Genomic DNA, 23,201 nt, shown 5'->3' on the forward strand with positions numbered 1-23,201 from the left:
TCTAATACATGTCCGGACTCAACATGTATAGGTGAAAATAGTGAGAGTTCTTCAAGGTGTTGAATTCTAAATTTTAAAGGGAAAGTTAGGTAGGAAAATAAGAAGAGGAAAAAAGAGAGTGGAAAGGAAAGGAAAGTCAAAATTAAAAGAGAGATTTTTTTGGTGGAAATGAAAATTTTTAAGGAATTAAAGAAAATTTTAGCAAGAAAAAATAGGTTGTTTGGTTCTTGGGAAATATGATCGGAATTTTCTCCGGTGGGCATTTTTTTTTTTTTTTGGAGGTTATAAGATTTGAAAGGAATGGTGGAGGTGGATTGTGGACCTATTTATATAACTTTACTTTTAGGAGTCGTTAATCAAGAAAGGAGTTGGCTTTTTTGAACCGTGTGGAAGAATAGTAAGAGGGTCGTCGTATATTTTAAAACAATAGAAATTAATTGACTAGATTGACATGAGGTCGATAATGTTAGACTTTTGAGGACTTGAGATTTTTTATTTATTCATATTTTTGTCTAAAATAATTTGCACATAAGGGTCAAATTCATGTTATGTAGGGTCTATTTAAAAGGAAAACGCTTCATATAATTTTTTTTTATTTTCAATGTCGAATCCGAGATTTTTAATCAAAAATAAGTCGAGAGGAGATCACATTCCCCTGCCACATCCTTGATGAATATTGTTAAAGGACTTGAGGTTTATCTTAGAAGTATTTCTTTAGTATAACTATCTGAATTTTTCAATTATTCATGGTTTCGTGTTCATTTCTTTCATTTAATGAGTGGGAAAATGTGGAGCTTTGCTTTTGTACAATCGGAAATTGTTCAATTTCGTCTTCGCTATATTATTATTATTATTATTATTATTATTATTTTTTATTTTATTTTATTTTATTTTATTTTATTTTTTTGGCAATAGAATGTAAATATTACCATACCAACAAATTGTTTACACCTAAGGAGCACCTAACCCTTAGTCACCAGTTGGTGCCAAACGTATTAGGCCTCAGGAACTAATTACATATTCTTGCCAAAAACCTTGCACATTTCCGAGCTATTTTGTATTCTCTAAACATATTAATTCTCTCCCTAATGGTCATCTTTATCTGTTGCATAACGACGTCTCTATGTTCAGTTTGTCCTTTGAAGATTTTCCCGTTTCTTACGCGCCATATATGATATACCACTGCCCCGTAGCCTGCTGCCACTGTTTCTCGTTTAAACTTGCTCCATCTCTTTTGCTTAATTTGTTTTAAGGTTTGTTGTACACTTCCTAGTTGCACCTTAATCCCCATCCAGTCCTGTACTTCAGCCCACAGCCCTTTTGCCCAATCGCAGTCCACAAATAGGTGCATCCCATCTTCTTTCTTCTGCGCATCGCACAACACACACATCTCGTCCTCACAGTCAATGCCCAGTCGGTTTAGCCTTGTTCGTGTTAGCAGTCACTGCTGCACAGCCAGCCATACCACCACTCTGTGTTTAGGCAGCGAAATTTTACTCCATATCAGGTCGGCGACTGCCATTTTTGGCCTGTCGCCAAGCAGTGTAAGATATCCCATTGTCACAGAATATTTACCATTATTAGTGAGGCAGTACCTATCGTGTGAGTACCAGTTGAGCATTCTCATTTTTATCTTGTGGAGTTGTTTCCAGTACCAACTGCAGTCTGGTTTTGGGATGTGATTCCAAAAATCTGCATCATCTTTCATATATATGCCATGCACCCATCTTACCCATAATTGCTCCTTGCTATGCATGAATTGCCATATTAACTTTCCAACTGTTGCTATATTCCACAGTCTACAATTCTTCACGTTCAACCCACCCTGTTTCTTTGGCCAGCAGAGGTCTTGCCAGGCTACTAATGCAATTTTTCTTCCCTCCTCTTTAGATCCCCATAGGAACTCTCTACATTGCTTATCCACCATTTTCAATACACTCTGAGGAAGGAGAAATACTGATCCCCAAAAATTATACAGAGAGAATAGTACTGAATTAATTACCTGGATTCGGCCTGCATATGATAGATGTCTAGTTGCGGAGGCCCTCGTCTTCTCGGTGATCTTAAGGCACAACTGGTGGCATTCCATCTTGCTCCATTTCTTGTGAGATAGTGGCAGCCCGAGGTATTTTATTGGGAAAGCACCTTCGCCAAATCCTGTTATCTCTAGCAGCCTCTGTTTAACATTGTCTTTTACCCCTGCTATGAATATACTTGACTTGTCCCTGTTTGCATTTAGACCGGTTGTATCCGAGAAATGCTTTATAGCTTCCATTACTCTAGTTACTGAGGCCTCTGTCCCTTTGCATACTATCATTAGATCATCAGCAAACGTTAGGTGGGTGAGTTGTTGTTCCTTACACATTGGGTGGAATCTGAAATCAGGTAGCTTACTCATCCTTGCCATTATTCTTGAGAAATACTCCATAACCAGGACGAAGAGGAGGGGTGAGATTGGGTCACCTTGTCGTAGCCCTCTTTTTCCTGGAAAAAATCCACAGCCCTCTCCATTAATTTTGATAGAAAACCAAGGCGTAGTCACACACTCCATCACTAAATGAATGAATTTTGGAGGGAAGCCAAATCCCTCTAGCATTTCCCTCACAAACTCCTATTTGACCATGTCGTACGCCTTCCGCAGATCAATTTTCATTAAACACCTTGGACTAGTAGTTTGTCTGTTATAATGCCTTAGTAAGTCGTGGCACACAAGAACATTTTGGACTAGTGATCTGCCTTGCACAAACGCAGCTTGTGTAGGATTCACTATTGTTGGTAAGACCTCTTTTAACCTGCTACATAACAGTTTGGAAATGCATTTATACAAGACATTACAGCACGCGATTGGCCGGAACTGACTAGCCTGGACTGGTTTATCAACTTTAGGGATGATGGTAATCATAGTGGCATTTATTTGTTTCAGGATTTTTCCACTTGTGAAGAACTCCAAGACAGCTTCACATACCTCATTTCCCACTATATTCCACGCTGCTTTATAAAATCCCCCTCCATATCCATCCGGGCCTGGGATTTTGTTGGCCTTGATACTGAACATCGCTTTTTTAATCTCATGCATGTTAAATGGCTGAAGTAGCCCCCATTGTTGTTCTGCTGATACAGTAGGTCCATGCGCAAATATTCTATTATCGGCTGGTTTCCTTGGGCCCCCAGAGTCACCCAAGAGTTGTTGATAATATCTCACAAACACCTCTGCTACTTGTGCTTGTTCATGCTGTCGCAGCCCTTGTTCATCCTGAATCTGAGTGATGGTTTGAATCAGCTTCCTCTTTTTTATCACAGAGAAGAAGTATTTGGTATTATCGTCTCCTTGCCTTATCCAAGTTGCTTTGCTCCTCTGTAGTAATAGTGATTCAGCCAAGAAAACTGATCTTCTAAACTTAGCATTTATTTCCTTTTCCTCCCTTTGTATAGCATCATTCAAAGGGGTCTGCTGCAATTGGCGTTGGACCCTCCTCATTGCCTCTCTATCCTGATTTGCCTGTTGCATCAAATTGCAAAAAATCGCTTTATGCAGCACTCTTAGCTTACGTTTTAGTGCCAGTTTGCACACTACCTGAAACATCTTACAACCCCCGATAGGCTGGCTCCAACTCGATTGTATGATATCCCCGAAATCTGGGTGGCTGCTCCATACGTTGCAATATTTGAAAGTTTTCACCTTTATAGATGATGGTTGTGAACTCTGAACCACTATAGGGCAGTGGTCGCTGATCCCCTCTGGTAGTACATGTGCAGTTATAGTAGGCATCTGATCCACCCATTCACCATTTACTAACACTCTATCAATTTTTGAAAAGATTCGAGCATCCTGTTTGTCGCTCCAGGTGTATTTGTTCCCTGAATTGGCCATTTCCTCCAACCCACACTTATCGATACAGTTTTGGAAATCAGTTACCTCAGCTAGAGTAACAGAATTTCCTCCCATTCTATCATCTCGATGCAACACAACATTAAAATCTCCCAATATTATCCACGGCTCCCTTCGATTTACGCTTAGCTGACTTATATGATCCCACAACATCTTCCTTTCTTCCTTTACATTATAGGCGTATACAAAAGTTGCCACGAACTCAAGTTGTATGGGAGTGAATTTTACCCGACATGTGACAGCTTGTGCCATTTCCTGTATTATATCAATCTCAAACCAGTCCGGCCTCCATATGATCCATATCCTTCCATTATAGTGGGAGGCATGGTTACTATGGTGATGCCAGCCATTAAACATACTATCCGCTATTATATTAACCTTGTTGTTTTTTATTCGTGTTTCTAACAACCCAACTAGCCCAACTTCCTGTTCATTGCAGAGGAGTCGAACCTCCTTCTGCTTATTGAGGCCATTTAGGCCTCTTACGTTCCATCTTAATAGCTTAACCATGCCCTGAGGGGTAATTTTTTGTCCCCTCAGTTTGGCCAGCTTGCGTGGCTTGCACTTCATTGTCCATTCTATCTTCCTCCAGTGGCTGAAATGAATTTTCAACCTGCACTATCTTTGTTCCACTTGTGGTAGCTAGAACCAAACTTGCATCTTGGTGTTGCCTCCTTCCTACCTGTTTTCTCCATTTCCCTTGATGGGGTAGGTTGGTCCCAACTTGCTGCCCTGCATTCCCAGTCGACTGTTCCTGGTGTACTCCATTACTACTGCTCTCTTTTGTGGTGTTTTCCTTGATTTGAGTTTCCTCCTTCTCATTTGCCTTATTCCTTCTACAAATTTCAGCAGTATGCTTATACTTTTGACATATGGAACACACTGATGGTTTCCAATCATACATCACCTTTTGATCTATCACCTTCCCCCTTTCATTCCGGAAATATATCGTATCTGGTAGTGCACTACCGATTTTCACTTCAACCAATAGCTTGGCAAAATTTAGTCCCACCTTTTTCTCCGTGTTCTTGTCGACCATAAGTGGCTTCCCCACAAGGCTCCCTATCTTGCTTAGTCCCTTGGCACTCCAGTATTTGAAGTCAAGCGCAGGCAACTTGATCCAAATTGGAACCGAATACAGTTCCTCTTGCGAGAAGTCCATATCCGCATCCCATGCTTTCACTATCAATGGTTTGTTGTCGAAGTGGTATATTCCACCTTGAATAACTTCATTTTTTCCCCCAGCACTGTCAAACCTCACTAACACTATTCCATTCTTCAACATTGCTATTTTATTAATTCCCCATTTCCCCCATTGTCTCTGAATATAGCCATTCAGCACTGAGAATGGTGGGTGTGCTCCAAGTACGTAGCATACCACTGCGTTCTTCCAATATTCAAGCTCAGAAGCGATGTCGTCTTCCTCAATTTCCACTATGAGTTGAGTTCCTGCACTAACCGACCTTACATAATCCAGCTTGAATCTCGCATTAAAGATTTTTGTGATGTCAAAATTATCCCAGACAGATGCCACCGACTCATTCTCCTTCGTCAGGCCAGCTGGGTATGCCACCGTATGTTCCACCTCATCTGCCCATGATTTCCGACCTTCACTCGCCTGGGAGCAGGTAATGTCTATCCAGTCAAGTATATTCTCCCTATCCACTGCTACTTTGGACTTGTGAGGACTGTGGTTGGTTTTGTTCTGGTTTAGATCTGCCACCAAGTTGGTTTCTAGCTGCTTCCTCTGCTCGTCCATGGTTACATCCACCATCTTAGCTTCATTGTTTGTGTTTCCCCCCAACTTAGGTGACGTATCCCCCTTTTTTTCCATAGATCTGATCGGAATTGGTCCCAATTTGTCAATATCACTAATCGCTCTAGTTCGCAACATCGCTGTTGTCGGACCTGTCCCGCGAACTGATTTCGCTCCGTCATTTCGCTTGCCAGAGTCTCCTTGTTGTGTTGCCATCATCCCGTCGCCTTTTTCCGGTGGAATCGTAGACTTTTTCGTCTTACCCATGGTGTGGCGTACGATAGCTATCGTGCGCCGAGAGGATCCGGTCTACTCATTCCTTTTTTCAATTTTTATTATTATTATTATTATTATTATTATTATTATTATTATGTATCGTATATGTTCTCATTATTGACAGGGTTAATTCTAGTGTGAAATTAGTAAACTCCATCAATCCAAATCCTCCGAGAAAAGCGATCCAGATTTATCTTCAAGTTTGAATTATGTCTTAAAATATCCTTATAGGTTGAAACATCACTAGGGTCAAGTTTAAAAAAGTAAACGTTTCTTTTAGTGGCAGAGATAATATTACACTAAACATCTAACTGAGTGCAAAGTTATTCAATTTCAAATAGTATATGAACAAATTTGATCATTTTGGTGCAGGCTTGTCCGTAGTCAGGTCAGGGGTATACGGTTTATAATAAGCTGAATAGATAGTTTTTGTTAGATATATATAGCATTTGTATAAAAAAAAATGTTTTTTTTGTTCATTTTAGAGAAATGTGAGGAAATGAAAACCAACTTTTATGAATCAATTAAGAAGTTCCAGAATGTTTTGTAAACGAAATATTACATTTTTATCGCATTGAGGATCTTTTTGAACAATCCAACAATACATAAGAAAGAGATAAATGGTAATATAGACAAATACTGTCGTAGTTAAAATTACTAAGTATTGTTCTTAAGATGGTATGCAAAAAAAAAAGTTCAAAATAAAATAATATTATGAACTAGATGGATGATGTAAAAATAATCCATTTAGACAGGCCCACGTAAACATTTTGAAATAAAGAACATGTTAACATCATTGGACCACGTTTGACTCTTTTGCTTTAATAATAGGGCCGTGGTGGATAGCTATGTCTTTTCTTACAGATTTCTGCTTTAGAGCTTAGGTAATAATCTTTATTTATTTATTTATTTATCTATGTTTAATAATAAATGAAGTTAAATAAATTATGTCACCCTGGTAATCCAAGAAACTATTAGGGTCGTTTGGTGCATGGTATAAACTGAGATATCTCAGTACTAATTTTTTGTATCATATTTAGTAGAAGATATAAATTTATTTTGGGATAAATTTATACTTTATACCAAACAAGGTATAAAATGCATCCCATCCCAAGAGATGGGATATCCCTTCTTATTCCACTTATTCTGGGGTTATTTTATACCTTCTTTTATATGGTATAAAATAATCCCAAGAGTTGGGATAAATTAGTTCTGAGATTATAATCCCGGAATAATTTTGGCTACCTACCAAACGACCCCTTAGTATTAGATTTAGAGCTTAGATAATAATAATAATCTTTTTCTTGCATGTTTTGCGAGACTCGCTCCAACAAGAGAAACTATGTGGCCAAAAGTTAATTAATATCATGACTATTAGCAAAGGAACACATAAATCTTTATGAAATAGACGTTGCATAAATATTACGGAAAATTTCTAGGTTCTTCCTGTAACAGAAGCAGAAGACGTGAATAAACTGCAAGTGGAGTTACTGGCGATTGTGATTGTCACATTTTTTCTGAACAACCTCCTATGTCAGAGTCTAAATCCTAATGCTTTTGCAGTAGAGACAACACATGTTTGGAATATGAATTCTATCTCTGTTATCTTTTAATTGTGCATTGTGTACTCATATAAAATAACAAAGGCTAATAATAATAATTAATTCAATTATTGTATTTACCCAAGTGAGTTTTAATTAGAGTACCCTTATGCTTATAGGTGGATTCTATGACAAAAAAATAGCAAAACAAAAAGATACGTACAAAAATAGACGAATAAATTAATGATTGCTTTGTTAATATATACATTTCTATATAGCCTATTTAGCCATTTTAAGCAAATCTCATTTGAACAAATCTTTTACATTTAAGTACGTCATTTGCTAGTTTCCTGCCTTGGCCATTTTTAGCATCATTATTGTTTCTAAATTTACCACTTTTAAAGTATCTTTTCATTTTCTAACCTTTAAAATATCGATCTTTAGAATTTAGAATATAGAGTATAAGATTATCTTATTCTTGTAGTTCCTTGTCGTTTAATTTCTATTACTATTTGTTGTTACTTGTATTTCAATTAGCATGTTATTTTGTGATAGTTACAACTTCTTTCGTTCAATCAGTTTTATCCTGCTTTCTATATTATTTTGTCATACCTTTTATACTGCTTTGAATTGTTGGATCTTGTGTTAAGGGTCTATCGAAAACAGTTTTTCTACCTCTTAAGATTGAGGTACAATTTGCGTACATTTTATCCTTCTTAGACCTCATTTTGTGAGATTTCACTGGATATGTTGTTGTAGTGTAACATTGTCCTACAGTACATACTGTTCTAATTAAAGTATAACATTGTACATTGAAGATAAATTAAGAAATATCAATCGGTGCGTTTACGGCGGTTCATAAAGAGGCTTTGCAAAGTGCGATTTTACCTGTGGTCAAAGACTTTTCACTGATTGAGCTAGTAAGAATTTTCAAAAATATATATAAAATGAAATCAAGTGACCTCACCCTCACATGAAAGTGGCGGCCTTTGCCTTTGAAAGTGATATCATCGTGATTAGAAAGTGTCGAATGGGCGGATTGTATTGAATTTGGACAGGTCAAAATTAGTTGAGTTAATAAATGAGGCGTTATTGAACCGCCTAAAAATTATTTGGATTGAACGGATTGAGCTGAAATGGAATAGAAATGCGGATCATAACTCAACCAGCCCAATTCATTTATTCTTTAATAATATTTTAGTACCTTTTTTTTTAATTACTACGGCCATATATAACATATATTTTTTTACACATATTTTGACAATATTTCTTATGAGTCAGTTTGGACTACATATCAATCTAACTTTTTATGGGTTGAAATGAGTTGAGCAGTTAATAATTAATAGATGGACAGGTCAATAGCTCGTCTTATGTTTTTATGAGCTAATTTTTAGAAAAAAGCTACATGAATTGCCCCCTTTATGTAAACTAATTACCCGGATATGCCCCCCACATAAAATATCTATGATAATACCCACGCTAGACAAATATTTTCCGGATGCCCACGTTCATATCCCCTAAATTGCGGCTCACTATTAGTTCCCACTTCTTACTTCCCCTTCTTTTCTCTTTAAGTTTTCCAATTCCCACATTTTTGTTTGCTCTTAAATTTCTTTTTCTTTTTTTGACTAGATTATCTTCTTCTTCTTTTTTTTGTCCCCTTTTTTGTTTTTTAACATAAAAATAAAAATATTAACTAACTATATTAGATTAATAAAATATAGATTTTTTTTTAAAATAATTATACTACAATAATGAAATAATCAAGAAAAATACTAAAGTCACTAGCTTATTTATTAAAACCTAAAAATTTACTTGCTAAAAATGATACAAAAATTAAATAAAACTTATATCTAAAATATGACTCTATTTTTTTTTCACAAGTAAAATTTGCTAAAAGTGATATAAAAATTAAAATATCATAATTAAGCTTAATCTCTATTTTGTTCAATATTTTTTTTATAAATTCATTTTTCTTTTGAAGGAATAAACTTGTCATCTATGATACCCTGTTAATATGTAATATACGATATATACCATTTGGGTATCATAGAGAACCGAGACATGTTTTTCTTGTAAAATGAATTAGTCCTCTATGATACCTTGTCAGTATATGATATGTACCGTGTGAGCATCATAGAGGACTGAGTAATTTTGGAATGGATCTGTCATGTATGATGCCCTTTCAGTATATGATATACCATGTGAGTATCATAGATGATTGAGTTGTGTTTTTTTCTTGCAGGTGAACTTGTCCTCTATGATAACATGTTAGTATATAATATATGATATATACCATGTGGGTATCATAGATGATAGAGTTGTGTTTTCTTGAAGGAATGAACATATCCTCTATGACACCGTGTTAGTATATAACATATGGTATACACCATGTGGGTATCATAGAGGACCGAGGAATATTTTTCTTGAAGGAGTGATACAGTCTTCTATGATACTCTATCAATATATGATATATACCATGTCGGTATCATAGAGGACTAAATGATTATCTGAAGGAATGAACCAGTCCTATATACCATGATTGTATCATGCAAGACTGTTGACGCATGTGAAGGACTCAAGAAGTCCTCGATTATACCATCTCATTATATTTTTATATCGTGATGGTATCATGGAGGATTGGGGGATTGTTGCATTCAAGGACTTCAGCAATCCTTCATGATACCATCTGAGTATATGGTATATATCATGATGGTATCACATAGGGTTGTCGAAGAGTGTCTTATTGAAGGAATATACTACGATGGTAAATATATACTATGATGGTATCATGTAATAATATATATCAGAATGATATCATAGAGGATTGAGTGTTTTTCTTGAAGAAATAAACTGCCAATCCTCTATGATACCTGTTAGCATATGATATACCATGCAGGTATCATAGAGGATTGAGTAGTATTTTTTTGAAGGAATGAATCAACCTTCTATGATACCTTGTCAACATACGATATATATTTTCTGGACAAAATCTATCACTCTTTGGGTAGGTGTGGACATCACCGCAACCTCCTCCGTGCTACCATCTCAATATATTATTATACCATGATGGTATCATGAAGGACTGTTGAAGAGTGTTTTCATTGAAGGACTGCAGCAGTCCTACATGATACCATCTTAGTATATTTTTATACCATTGTAGTATCAAGTAGGATTGGAGACTGTTTTATTCAAGGACTTCAGCAGTCCTTCATCATACCATCATGGTAGTACAATCTCACTCTATGCTAGAATAATTTTTTTTGAGATATAGAAAAAAATAGAATAAATTAAAAAGACAATATATTAGTAATCCTTTTTATTGATATTAAAAAATGAAAGAAAAGGAGCCAAAAGGTGCGTAGAATTAGATTATGAAAAAAGAACAAGAGATAAATAAAAAAATTATTTTAAAAAACTGAAATTAAAAAAGGAGAAAAAAGTAAATGAAAATCACAAGAAATTAAAAAAGAAGAATAAATAAAAATAGCAAAAAAGGTGAATGAAATTAGATTATGAAAAAAAAAGGATAAATGAAATTAAAAAAGGAACAAGAAATTAAAAAAAAAAAGCGAAAAGAAAGGAGCTAGATTTAAATATGGAATCATATTATGGTGAAAAGAAAAATAAAAAATAGTATGATTTGGTAAAAAAAATAAATGAACAAGAAATTTAAAATAAAAAAAGTGAAAAAAAGGAGCTAGAATTAAATATGGAATCATATTATGGTGAAAAAGAAAATAAAAATAATATGATTTGGTAAAAAAATAATAGATGAACAAAAAAGGAGAAAAAATTAAAAAAAAATTAGAAATTAAAAGAAAAGAAGAAAAGGAATAAAAGATAAAAAACAAATAAAAAAAAAAGAGAAAAAGAGACAATTGCCTACAAAAGCTACAATGGATAGAAAGGGTAAATAGTTTTGGAGGTATGAAACTAAAGAGGCCAATGAAGGGTAATTATTTTGTCTGTTGGGGGAATTGGTGTTCTTTCCCCCTAATTTTACTACCTCTAATCATGATTTACCACGATAAATGCAGTAAGATGAAAGTTCATAATCAAAGGTCTTATTTAGAGTGCTTGGAATGGTTGAATTTTTGTGAAAAATGTTGATCTTTACTTGACACGAATCTAAATTGATTGGACTAATAGTTACTTAATATCAGGTGATTATACTAAAAATAAATAAATCACGCCTTTAATTGCAAATAAGTTTTGTTAAATTTCTTAAATGTAAGGTTTCTCATTGATATGCTCTTTGGAAAGGAGGGTCAAGTAGTGATAATCCAATCTCTCATTTGGAGTATTTGGGTTCGAATGCGCATATGCAACATGTTTATTTCATTTATCACTTAAAGCTTGTTGGGATGGTTTGGGTTGAGACCCGAAGGATTCATATAGGTTTTGAAAGAGTTTTAAGGACCTGTCAAGTTTTCTCTGTGCCCAGACTCGACAAAAGTTTACAATGTATATATATATGGTAGATTTTCTGTTTTTGTGTATATATACGTTTTGAATACTTTAAATAAATCCAAAAGATTAGCTAAAGCATTCAAGGTTCGATACCCAGGGATAACTTTTTTTTTTTTTTTTTTTATGTTTTTTATGTTTAGCTTTTGTTATTTTTTCTAAACTCTCTAAATAAAAATCATGGATCGGCCACTCAATTATCGCAATCCCATAAGAGATATCTCTAAACGCTAAGAGAGAAAAAAATGGGTTGATATAGCTGAGTATTATATATTACGAGGCAAAAATTATAGCTATAGTGTAAAGTGCAACCTAGAAATGACGAAAGAAAAGTGAAAAAAACAAGATAGCATATTCGTATTATTGGTCTGTTTCAATTTGATAGTAGGCGCCAGCTTTTCTTTCTGACTATTTCTTGGAGCTTAGCAGCAAGAGTATTTATTTGAAACTTCTCTTCCAATAGAAATAATGAAATTAGATAGTGACTGGTTTGGTTTTAGTTCAAGGTAGAGATAGTGATGTGAATGCATCAAGTCCAATGTCCAATTATTTTTCAAACTTGCAGATCAGTTTCCTTGTACTTCACCAAATTTTAATTTATAAGACATTTTAATTTGGCCAGACCCATCAACAGCCTCATGTGATCATCAAGATTTTTCACTTGAACACATCAATTAAACTTTATTTCGTTTAGACATCTAAAGGAGGACCCAATTATGTCATTTAGACACTTTTCGCTGACTTGACAAGTTATGTGATTTTCACACAAGAGAGGCGCGTGCGAGCTTTCATACCCGTCTCCGATCCTCCAAAAATGCATAGCATTTAAAGAATCCAACACGACTGTTGATATTTTTGAAAAGTCATGGTGCTAAAATCTATATGGCTTAAGCAATGATTAATAAAGGAAATGGCTTATCCTACTTCCTTCAAATCAAGGAATTGCTATAATAATAAAAGCTATTGACCAAAGAATGTTCAGACACTACCAAGTGCCATCGCTTAGAAAAAAACAGATAACAATAAAACTGCACTGCTAAAAATAAGAAGCAAACTTGCAAGAAACAAAGCTTGATCGCACGTAGAAACTAAACAAACAAAACGTCACTAAATTCATTCACACCCGTTAATCGAAAACTTGAAATGTTACATGTCCATTTCGCCAACTAAACATTTGAATCACAGAGATGCATTCTTCAATTTAGAGACTATGCATCAAAAACTAGTCATGATCGAGGGAAAGTGTGAAACCTTTCCATGTATAATACATAGTTTTAAGGCAAAATTTATGCTTGCAACCCGCTAGAGCGGGTACACAATTATATTTGTACATACATATGATCATCTCCAAATCATTAATTTGGGAAGAAACTACACTAGAGGAACATCAAGGAAACTGCAGAGTTGATTTTTTTTTTTACACGACGAAATTCACATACGCGTCATTGATTCAATCCTCCATAAGTTCAAGAAGCAACTTTCCAAAAAACTTAGCATCTATGTGCTTCCACTCCATCATTCTCCTCTTCATCTTCAGTATTACTTCTGCGATTCTGTCTATGTTCCCTGTTTTCGTGATTTCGGGGTTCAGATCCTAGAAGAAATCAAAATGCTTTAATCAACTTAACATTCAAAACTAACGTAATACTTGACGACTTCTCAAATTTTAGCACCATTCATTCAGATAACAGAATAAAACACAAATATTTGCATATAAAAGCATGTTACAAACCTTCTTTTTTGTTTTTAATACTGGTGGTATTCAGGCAGCTAGCATGCACCTCAGCCTATGTTGCGCGGACTTTCCAAAAATGTTGTTATACCCGTGTCGGATCCTCTAAAAATACACTACTTTTGAAGGATCCGACAAGCATACATCGACGTTTTTGAAGAGTCCGAGCAATATAGACCTCGACTATTTCACCCGATACCTGCTAACTTCCAAGAGCACAAATACTGGAAAACTCCGCCTAGTATGTTAAAAACTCTTTACACATACTTCACATGTATAACTCAACTCTGACAATCTAAGAGATTAACCCGACATAACATTTGCATAGAAAAGCACGCTAAAAATCTTCTTTTGTTTAAGCAACGGTGGTGTTCAAGCAGCTAGCATGCACCTCAACTATTTCACCTGATACCTGCTACTTCCCAACCGCCCAGATACTGTTAACTCAGCCTGGTATGATGAATCTCTCGACACATACTTCTTGAGGGGCAAAATTTAAAGACCACCCCAAAAGAAGGATCAATTCGCATGGGTTTAGCCGAAGGACAAAACTTAAAGATTTCACTTTACGGACCGTATATCAGCTCGTAAAAAGTAGGGTCCAAAGTTGAGTATTCAGCCTCTCGGACTAATCCTTAAATACGATTGAAGTATACGAACCGCATTCCAAGGTGCCAAGTGGTTTTCTAAAATAGATTTGAGGTCGGGTTACCATTTTTTTCTCCTTCTCATTATTCTTTTTATTTCCTTTTTTCCTTATTCAGGTTCATACTTACTGATTTAAATGCGTTTTCATATTTAACGTGTAATTTCTGAAAATTTTCGAGGTGTAACATTCTACCCCCCTTAGGAACATTCGTCCTCGAATGTTAAAGGCTTGAGCCTTATCAGATTATCCATAGGGTAGGCCGGGTTGCTTACGAGTTGGACCTACCGTCACGCCACTCGATGCTAAACTAGGCCCCGAGCGAACCACTCTAAATCTGAAACTCTACTAAGGCCTACCTGCACACCTGTTATTGCCTCAAACTTCCGCGGCCTAAAAGGCCGTAGTCCCTCTAAGAAGCTGGCCGCGAAGGGATACCTCCGCATAGCTAGTTAGCCTTGCTTTAGGAGTTAATCAATCTCTCGGGGAAAATGAACTTAATATTTGAAAAGCAGTATAGAGGACTGAATAATGATGGAATTATTGAAGTGTTTGAGCATAGGATCTTCTTCGTCCATACACAGCTTATTCAACAAGTTGTTCGCCATTCCTAACCCTAAAATTTCATACACAGAAATTGGGGGAGAAAATTAAAACCCTAAACTAGAAAAAATATGGTCCGTATTGTGGTTTACGGTCCGTATTTCATGTCCGTATTTAGTGATGCCCAAAACAGAATGTTCCTTGCCTTTTACGACCAACAAGATACGGGCCGTATTGTGAGGCCCCCAAGGGCACGTGTCGTTGGCTAAGTCATCGCGGCGGAAGAGTCGCGGTGACCGCCTTGAAGGCCCGACGCATCCGGTGGAGGAGCTGGAGCTGGGGCTGAGGCTCCCTCATGCTCCTAAGAAATAGGCACTGAGTGGGAGGACTGAGATTGAGCCGCATTCTGAGCTCTAAGGCTTCGGGTTCGCAAATGAACAGAGGTTCAAGTCAGTCAAGGCCACCGGGCCCAGGTACTTTAGAGCGCATGGAGGCTGATACGGCTGCTGTTAGGGCGGCCACGTGGATATCAAAGCGAGTTATTACATCGTGATTTTGTTCTTTTACTTTTCTTTTATGCATTTGCTGGTCGGCAGGATCTTGAGTTGTCACCCCTGTCATTACAGGTATACGATTAGTTTCCTCTCATGACGTTTCGCCCTTGTGGGCCCGTTTCACCAGTTTCTAGGGTTAAATTGGACCAAAATAAACAGGCAAACGCACATAAAAACGCTCTACGAACTCATCTGTGGCCTCACAATTTCCAATGGAGGTCTATAACTTTGGTTGCTAAATTGAATCTTAAGTTGTGTCAAATTATCTATCTTTTCTTTTCCTTTTGTTTGTCATGTTAAAAGGCTTTTTCCAAAAACTAGAATATAAGGGGCTCCCCAAATATTGCACACACAACAAAAAACTAGGTCATAACATTGTACTTGTCTTGAAATCATGATTTCCCGAAATGACTTGTAAACATGGCCAGAAAACTACGCACCTCGGTAGGCGTCGTAGGTCTAGGCCAAGTCTTCACCTCCTCAATCTTCTGTGAGTCTACCCGAATGCCATCAGCTCCAACTTTCTCTGAATCAGTTATTTCGTTTTGTCATATTTAATTGATCCATACTTCAGAAAATAAGTCCTTTTAGGAGTCATCATTCGATATTTCAGGAGACGGAGTTCTCCGATGTCAAGGCAGATTATGCGTTCCCGATGTGGCAGGTTTACGCCACCAAATATTGAGGGAAGCTCATTGCTCCCGTTATTCTGTCAACTTGTCATGAAAAATAGAATTGGGCTTGAATTTTTAAAGAACGATATCATAATATACCAACCGATCAGGTGGCTATGCGTATATAACGCCTCGCCCTTTTCACATAACCCCATATATATATATATATATATATTAGTGAATATGACTATGTTGGTTATGGAATCATTAACGTTAAGACATCGGGGAAGGCCGAGGGTAAATTTAGAATTTCGGAAATTACCCAAATGACTTCAAATTTCGTTTCCAGATGTTTCCAACCACGACAAACTCAAATCTAACTTCAAAAACAACCGTTGGTCCATTTTATCCTTCCATTTATCAACTAGATTCACTATTAATAGCATAACACACTTAATCACATATTACAGAAATTCTCATCCAAGGTAAGTTCCATGATATATTCATGTTGTTCAAGGCATTGAAAGGCTTAGACACTTGAAATGTAGAATTACTAGCACTGTGCTGGGAGTTTAAATTGGGTCGAATGCTCCGAAGTTGGGTGAAATTCTACATGTGCCCTCTGAAGGTTTGGGTTGTAAATTGTTGCGGGGTGGGAGTTGGGGTGTGTGGGGGCTGCCTCCATAATACAGCTAAACCATTGCTTATGAGAACAGAGTTTCAGATGTTAGTCTGAGATATGATATATTGCATACAACCGCACTTGTAGTTTTTGATCCCCAGAGCAGAGGCTCCCAGGGAAGACAGTTATGACACCGACCCTTCGGAGGACCCAGCGACGATACCACACTTCCACAAAATATTCGTTCATAAATAACTCATGTGTTACATAAAATCAATTATGACTTTATTTCTTATGATTGCCTTATACCTGTTGATTTATCACATAGAATCACTCATAGGATCAGTTATATGTTTGGCTTATGAAAGGATGTAGGATAAGAGCCTTGGATATATGATCAAATTGATGAAACAAGGGCTCCTTCCTCCAAAACAACTACACCAAGTTGAAAAGGGTACTCAACTTAGTAGAAATACCACAAAAGAAAAATTTGACTTGAGGTTACGGAGTTGATGGTTGTACTGGTGTTTGTGGTTATTCTGAGGAATGCCGCGTCAATCCATCAATCACCAAGGAGAATAAAAATGGGCTAAGAACTGATAGTGGAATACGGTCCGTAAAAGTTGTTCGTAAATCACCATTTCCTTTGCCGAACCCCCCTTTACCTTTCACGACTGAGCACAACATTCGCCCTTACATTAAATGCAACCTTATCCTGACAAAGTATAGCTCATGACACCCTAAAAGGTAAACACAATATTGCAACAAAGGTACTACCTAAGTGATAAAAAGGCAAAATTTGCCCCCATCAATGAAACATCATGCTTAGTTGTGTTGTGTGCTAGTGGGAGGTAGCGCAAATTAGTCGAGGTGAACGCAAGCTGTCTGACCACCACGGTTGTAAAAAAACATGAAACACCATCAACTACAAACTAATACAATTCATGGTACTCAAAATCTTTCCATCCAAACTCAATATATGGTATCTGCATAGTCCTATGGAGGGAGCAATATCTATCCTGACAGAGCAAGCATACACTATACTATCAGTGGCAGAGTTTCACTAAGGTTCATCATATACTCTATCTACATAAAACAAAAAAAATTGATCTTGTGTACACAATGTTTTTTCTCGGCAACGGGGGTTCGGATGAACCCCCTTCCCTCTAGCTCCACCACTATACATACTATGTACACCAAGGATAAAAATGTCGATGGTAATTTAATCCATCCACAACGAGCATACACTATAATAGATACCCTTGGAATTAGTCGAGGTATGTGCAAACTGGCCCGAAGACCACGGTTATCAAAATAAATTATCAACAAAAAAGTCTAAGGTAATTAAATACAAATTTGTAACAATTTTACCATATCCTTAGCTACTACTCCCTCTGTTCCAAAAAAATTGTGTTACTTTCCTTATTAGTTTGTTAAAAAAAGATTGACACATTTCTATATTTAGAAACAATTTAACTTGATGAGATGATTTACAGCCACACAAATATCTAAGGCTTGTTTTGGACCACACATTTCAAAAGTCTTCCTTTATTTCTTAAACTCCGTACCATTCCTTTATTTCTTAAACTCCGTACCAAGTCAAACTAAGATAGTCTTTTTGGGACGGAGGGAGTATCATCTACCTTATCATTTATCTTATTGCTTAGCTTAAAAAAAAGCAGAAAACAGCTTATAAGCTAAAAAAAAAAAAAAAAAAATTGGGCTACCCAACTAATTTTTTGGGGCTTATTTTAAGCACAAAATGACTTATAAGCTGGCTAGCCAAACACTCAAAAAAACTGAAAACAGCTTACCAAACACTCAAAAAAAGCTAAAAACAGCTTATAAGCCAAATGGGCTCTATATATACATATAAAGTATATAGAAAAAAATCGAGGTACACACAAACTAATCCGAACACCACGACTATCAAAAAAAGAATTATTACCAAAAATGTGTAAGGTAATTGAATAAATTCAAACAATTTTACCATATCCTTAGCTACTACTACCATTTAGCCAATAATACCATTTATATGACCCTTTGGGGCAAAACAACATTAAAGATAGCTTCAAAACCATAGATTACAATGCTCAGCATATATATATATATATACATACATAAAACAAAGCACAAAAAAGAGATTTAAAAAAAAAAAAACCACACACCAAAAGCGAAAAAAGGGTTTTTTATTTTTTATTTCAAGAACTTACAACCCAAAATGCAGAAAATTTCAGCTAGCCAGAAACACCAACAGCCCACCATCTCTTCCAATCTTCATCACTTATAACCGAATCACCCGACCCGACCCGAACCCGTGCCCTACAAACGGGGCAATTAAGCACCCTCACAAGCCAAGAATCCACACATTTCACATGAAACACGTGTCCACAATCAGGCAATTTCCTTACATATTCACCATCCTTAAACCCATCCAAACAAATCGCACAATCCCCAATAGATGATTGATGTTGGGACACACCACCACAATAAGGAATCTCCTCCAACGGCGGAGAACGGTGGAGGTGTCGACGGCGGTGACGATGACGGCGGCGAAAGGCGGTGGAAGTGATTAAGAAGTGAAGAATAACGAGAGCGGCGAAACCAAGAAAGAGAAGGAAAACAAAGAAAAGGGAAAGGAAAATAGCCATAACTATACATTTTAAGAAAAGGGTAATTAATTTTCTTGTTTTATTGTTCTGATGATTTGTTGTTTTTGGGATATTATTATTATTATTATTATTATTATTATGGTGGTGTTGGTTTCCTGTTAGGCGAAGTGATTCTTGATTTTGAATTTGAATTGGCATAGATTTATTTCTTCAAAATTCAGAGATGGGTGTTTTGAGATTTTTGAATTTGATGAACAACAAAGGAAGAAAGAGAAGAGATTTTTATTTATTTATTTTGGCTTCAAGATTTTGAGATTTTTGAATTTGATGAACAACAAAGGAAGAAGGGATTTGTGTGAAGATATGGAAAGAGAGAGTGAGAGGGTTGTATATGATCTATGGATTTTGTTGGTTCATGGAAGGTGATGATAGATGCAAGAGGATATACCACTAAAGAATGGCACATTGTTTGGAGAATGATGATTAAAAAAGAATAGTTGTTATGTTGTTATTAAGAAAATAAGTGTAAAAAAATAGTTTGAGATGGGAAATATTATAAAAATAATAATAAAGCTTATTATCGCTATTCTTCGAGCATTAGCTTCAGTGTGATAGTCCGCATAAAGTAGATCTTGCTTCAGTGTAATAGTCCATAATTCTCATAAAAGAGGTTGTATTAGGCGAGTTCCGTGCAATAAGATCGATCGAAAAAATATATAAGGAGTTTCGAAATTAAGACCACTCATTTGAAAAATCACCTGGTCAACTAATTTGGCTATCATTGTGAGGTAGGCTTATTTATATCACAAAATAATACCATAATCTAAGTATAAGAAATAATATATAGTACAAGTAACCGCTCAAATTATTGTTATAATAGCCCAAAATTTGTTAGATGAATCTTTCTATAAAATACTGAAATATTCATAAATTCAAATAATTAGAACTGCTTAGGAACCATACTTTTCAAATATTAATAACCATTTTTGGAATTTTCTTGTTTGGTTTGTTAAGGTAGAGGAAATTTCATGGGAAAAAGAAAGGAAATGATATTGCAAGATATGAAGTGCGCGTAGGTGGCCGTGCTGGGTTGAAATGTGTGCCCAGAAAGTTCATAATCTTTGGAAGGTGACTGGGAGCGTGTTTGGATAGGCTTATGCTTATAGGCTGTTGCTAAAAAAATATAAGTTGGAATAGTCTAACTTATTTTTTTTAGCTCATAAGCTGTTTTCAGCTTATAAGCTGCTTTAGATAAGCAAAGTCAACTGGGCCCAATTATTTTTTTGAGCTTATTTTAAGCACAAAATGACTTTAAGTTGGTCAGCTAAACACTCAAAAAAACTGAAAACAGCTTATAAGCAACTTATAAGCCAATCCAAACGGGCTCTAGTAAATTGTTGTTGTGTTTTTTTTTTTTTTTTTTATATATATATATATATATATATATATATATATATATATATATATATATATATATATATATATAATTACACGGGGTAGAGAAAAGAGAAATGGGAGGAGGAGATTATAATGTGGGGATTCGAACCCTGATCAAGGTAAAAGTTTGGATTGCCAACCAATTGAACTACTAGATCCTTAGGACTAGTAAATTGTCGATTCTGGTCATAATGTTAACAAATCGACTTTATGGATTTTTGTGGTTATACAAAATAAAGTTCAATTTAAAGTGTATTGCTAGCATACAATTTAAACGTATTTGAAAAAGTCATTTACATACCTTATTGTATAGGTGGCCTCTTAACTTTATTCTTTTTTTGAAATGAGATACAGGACAAGGTGAGAATGATCGCCGTAGTAGACAAGATGAGGAAAGCGAGACTGAGATGATTTGGACATGTAAAAAGCAGGTCCGAGGATGTTGCACTAAGGAGTTGCGAGATATTAACTATAGCTGAAATTAGGAGAGGTCAAGGTAGACCGAAGAAGAAATTGGGGTGGGGTGGGGGTGGGGTGGGGGGGGGGATTGATTAGACAAGACATGACACAATTTCAGTTAGTTAAGGACATGACGTTATATAGAAAGATATGGAGGTCAAGTATTAGGGCCGAATGTTAGTAGGTAGCTAAGTGTTGCCATACTTTTAGTAGTATATTTTAGGTATCGTTTAGTTTCTCTTTTCGACTATATGTATGATATTTGTTGCTGCAATTATTTTGTATACTACTATTTCATTGTCCCTTTTTTTTTTCTGTTTTCTTTTTTGCATCGGTTACATCTCCTTTAAGTCATGGGTCTATCGGAAACAACCTCTCTACCTTACAAAAATAGAGATGAGATAAGCGTACATTCTACCCTCTCCAGACCCCACTTGTGGGATTACATTGAATCTGTTGTTGTTGGAATGGGGGAATTTGCAGGATTGTCCTTCACTGCAGGTGGTCTTTAATTTTTGTCCCTCAAATTGGTGGTCTTTAACTTTTGCCCTTCACTAAAAATTTCTTGATTTCGGGTTTGAACCCCCGCTCAGTCAAAATTTAAAAAAAATTGCAAAATAGAGTTTGGATTCGCAAGGCAGAATTGCAAAATTCTACCTTGCGAATCCAAACATCTGCCTTGTGATTTTTTTTTTATTGAGATGGAGTTCGAACCCACAATTTTAAGGTATTAGGCGAAGGACAAAACTTAAAGACCACCAATTTGAAGGATTGTCCTTCACTGCAGGTGGTCTTTAATTTTTGTCCTTCAAATTGGTGGTCTTTAACTTTTGCCCTTCGCTAAAAATTTCTTGATTTCGGGTTTGAACCCCCGCTCAGTCAAAATTTTAAAAAAATTGCAAGATAGAGTTTGGATTCGCAAGGCAGAATTGCAAAATTTTACCTTGCGAATCCAAGCATCTGCCTTGTGATTTTTTTTTTATTGAGATGGAGTTCGAACCCACAATTTTAAGATATTAGGCGAAGGACAAAACTTAAAGACCACCAATTTGAAGGACAAAAATTAAAGACCACCCTAAATGAAGGACAATCCGCACAAAAAAAAGGTTGGAATGGACCTGATGGCTAGTACCTTTATTTTATATGGGCTTTCATTAACTAATATTGGGTTTCATCTGAATTAGCCCAATCCAAACAATAGTTATTTCCCTTGGGTCTAATCCAAACAATAACCAGTAACCACTGTTGTTTTGTATGGGCTTCTTTCAGAATTAAAGTGAATTCTCTAGTCCAATTTTCATGGGGAAAGGACATATATAGCCGCTCGGCCATAAATAATTTCACCCTCTAACCCAATTTTTTCTAAACCAAAATGTAGTAATTAAACAAATTCCATCCATTAGCCAAAACTTAAATAAGATAATTTTTAAATAAAAACCCAAACACAAAAATGTTTGAGGCGAGTTTTATGTATAATATGTGTCATTTGTGTATAAAATATGTATTAACACCTATCTGTAGTGTATAAAAATTGTATAAAATATGAATCACCAAGGTATGTATCATTTGTGTATATAATCTGTATCAGCACAGTGCAACTGCCCTGTATAGAATAGAAAATTGTATCATTTTTATATATAATATGTATCATTTTTGTATAGAAAGTATATATATAATTCCAGCATGTGTATATAAACTGTATCAGTCTTGTATAGAAAGTGTACCATACGTATAAAAAATGTATTATAGAAACCGTATCATTGTGGTAAATAATATGTATCACTATTGTATATGTAAAAAAAATATCATATAATTATTGCATAACACGTGTATAATAAATGTATAATTAACGTATAATTTATGTATAACAAATGTATGATTAATTCCAGTATATGTATATAAACTATATCATTTTTGTATATAAAGTGTATATATAATTCCGACACGCGCGCACACACACACACACACACACACACACACACACATATATATATATATATATATATATATATATATATATATATATATATGCTGTAGCAGCCTGGGCTGT

The 23,201-nt window shown here is 35.7% G+C and overlaps 1 protein-coding gene and 2 long non-coding RNA genes across 3 annotated transcripts; 1 reads left to right on the forward strand and 2 right to left on the reverse strand.

The window, feature by feature from the left end:
- Positions 1-2,611: 2,611 nt before the first annotated feature.
- Positions 2,612-4,246, reverse strand: LOC132602739 (uncharacterized). The gene has a single exon (XM_060315517.1). It carries the CDS (start codon positions 4,244-4,246, stop codon positions 2,612-2,614), a length of 1,635 nt encoding a protein of 544 aa, XP_060171500.1.
- An 8,775-nt stretch (positions 4,247-13,021) lies between these two features.
- On the reverse strand, positions 13,022-18,553 carry LOC132602856 (uncharacterized). The gene is made up of 2 exons (XR_009567881.1): positions 13,665-18,553; positions 13,022-13,526 (listed from the first exon to the last, which is right to left on the reverse strand). It is a non-coding gene; the product is annotated as an uncharacterized LOC132602856 (long non-coding RNA).
- Positions 18,554-18,797: 244 nt separating this feature from the next.
- On the forward strand, positions 18,798-21,458 carry LOC132602855 (uncharacterized). Its single transcript, XR_009567880.1, has 2 exons — positions 18,798-19,316; positions 21,047-21,458. It is a non-coding gene; the product is annotated as an uncharacterized LOC132602855 (long non-coding RNA).
- The last annotated feature ends 1,743 nt before the right edge of the window (positions 21,459-23,201 follow it).

Source organism: Lycium barbarum, chromosome 7 (assembly GCF_019175385.1).
Source record: "Lycium barbarum isolate Lr01 chromosome 7, ASM1917538v2, whole genome shotgun sequence".
Taxonomy (NCBI): domain Eukaryota; kingdom Viridiplantae; phylum Streptophyta; class Magnoliopsida; order Solanales; family Solanaceae; genus Lycium; species Lycium barbarum.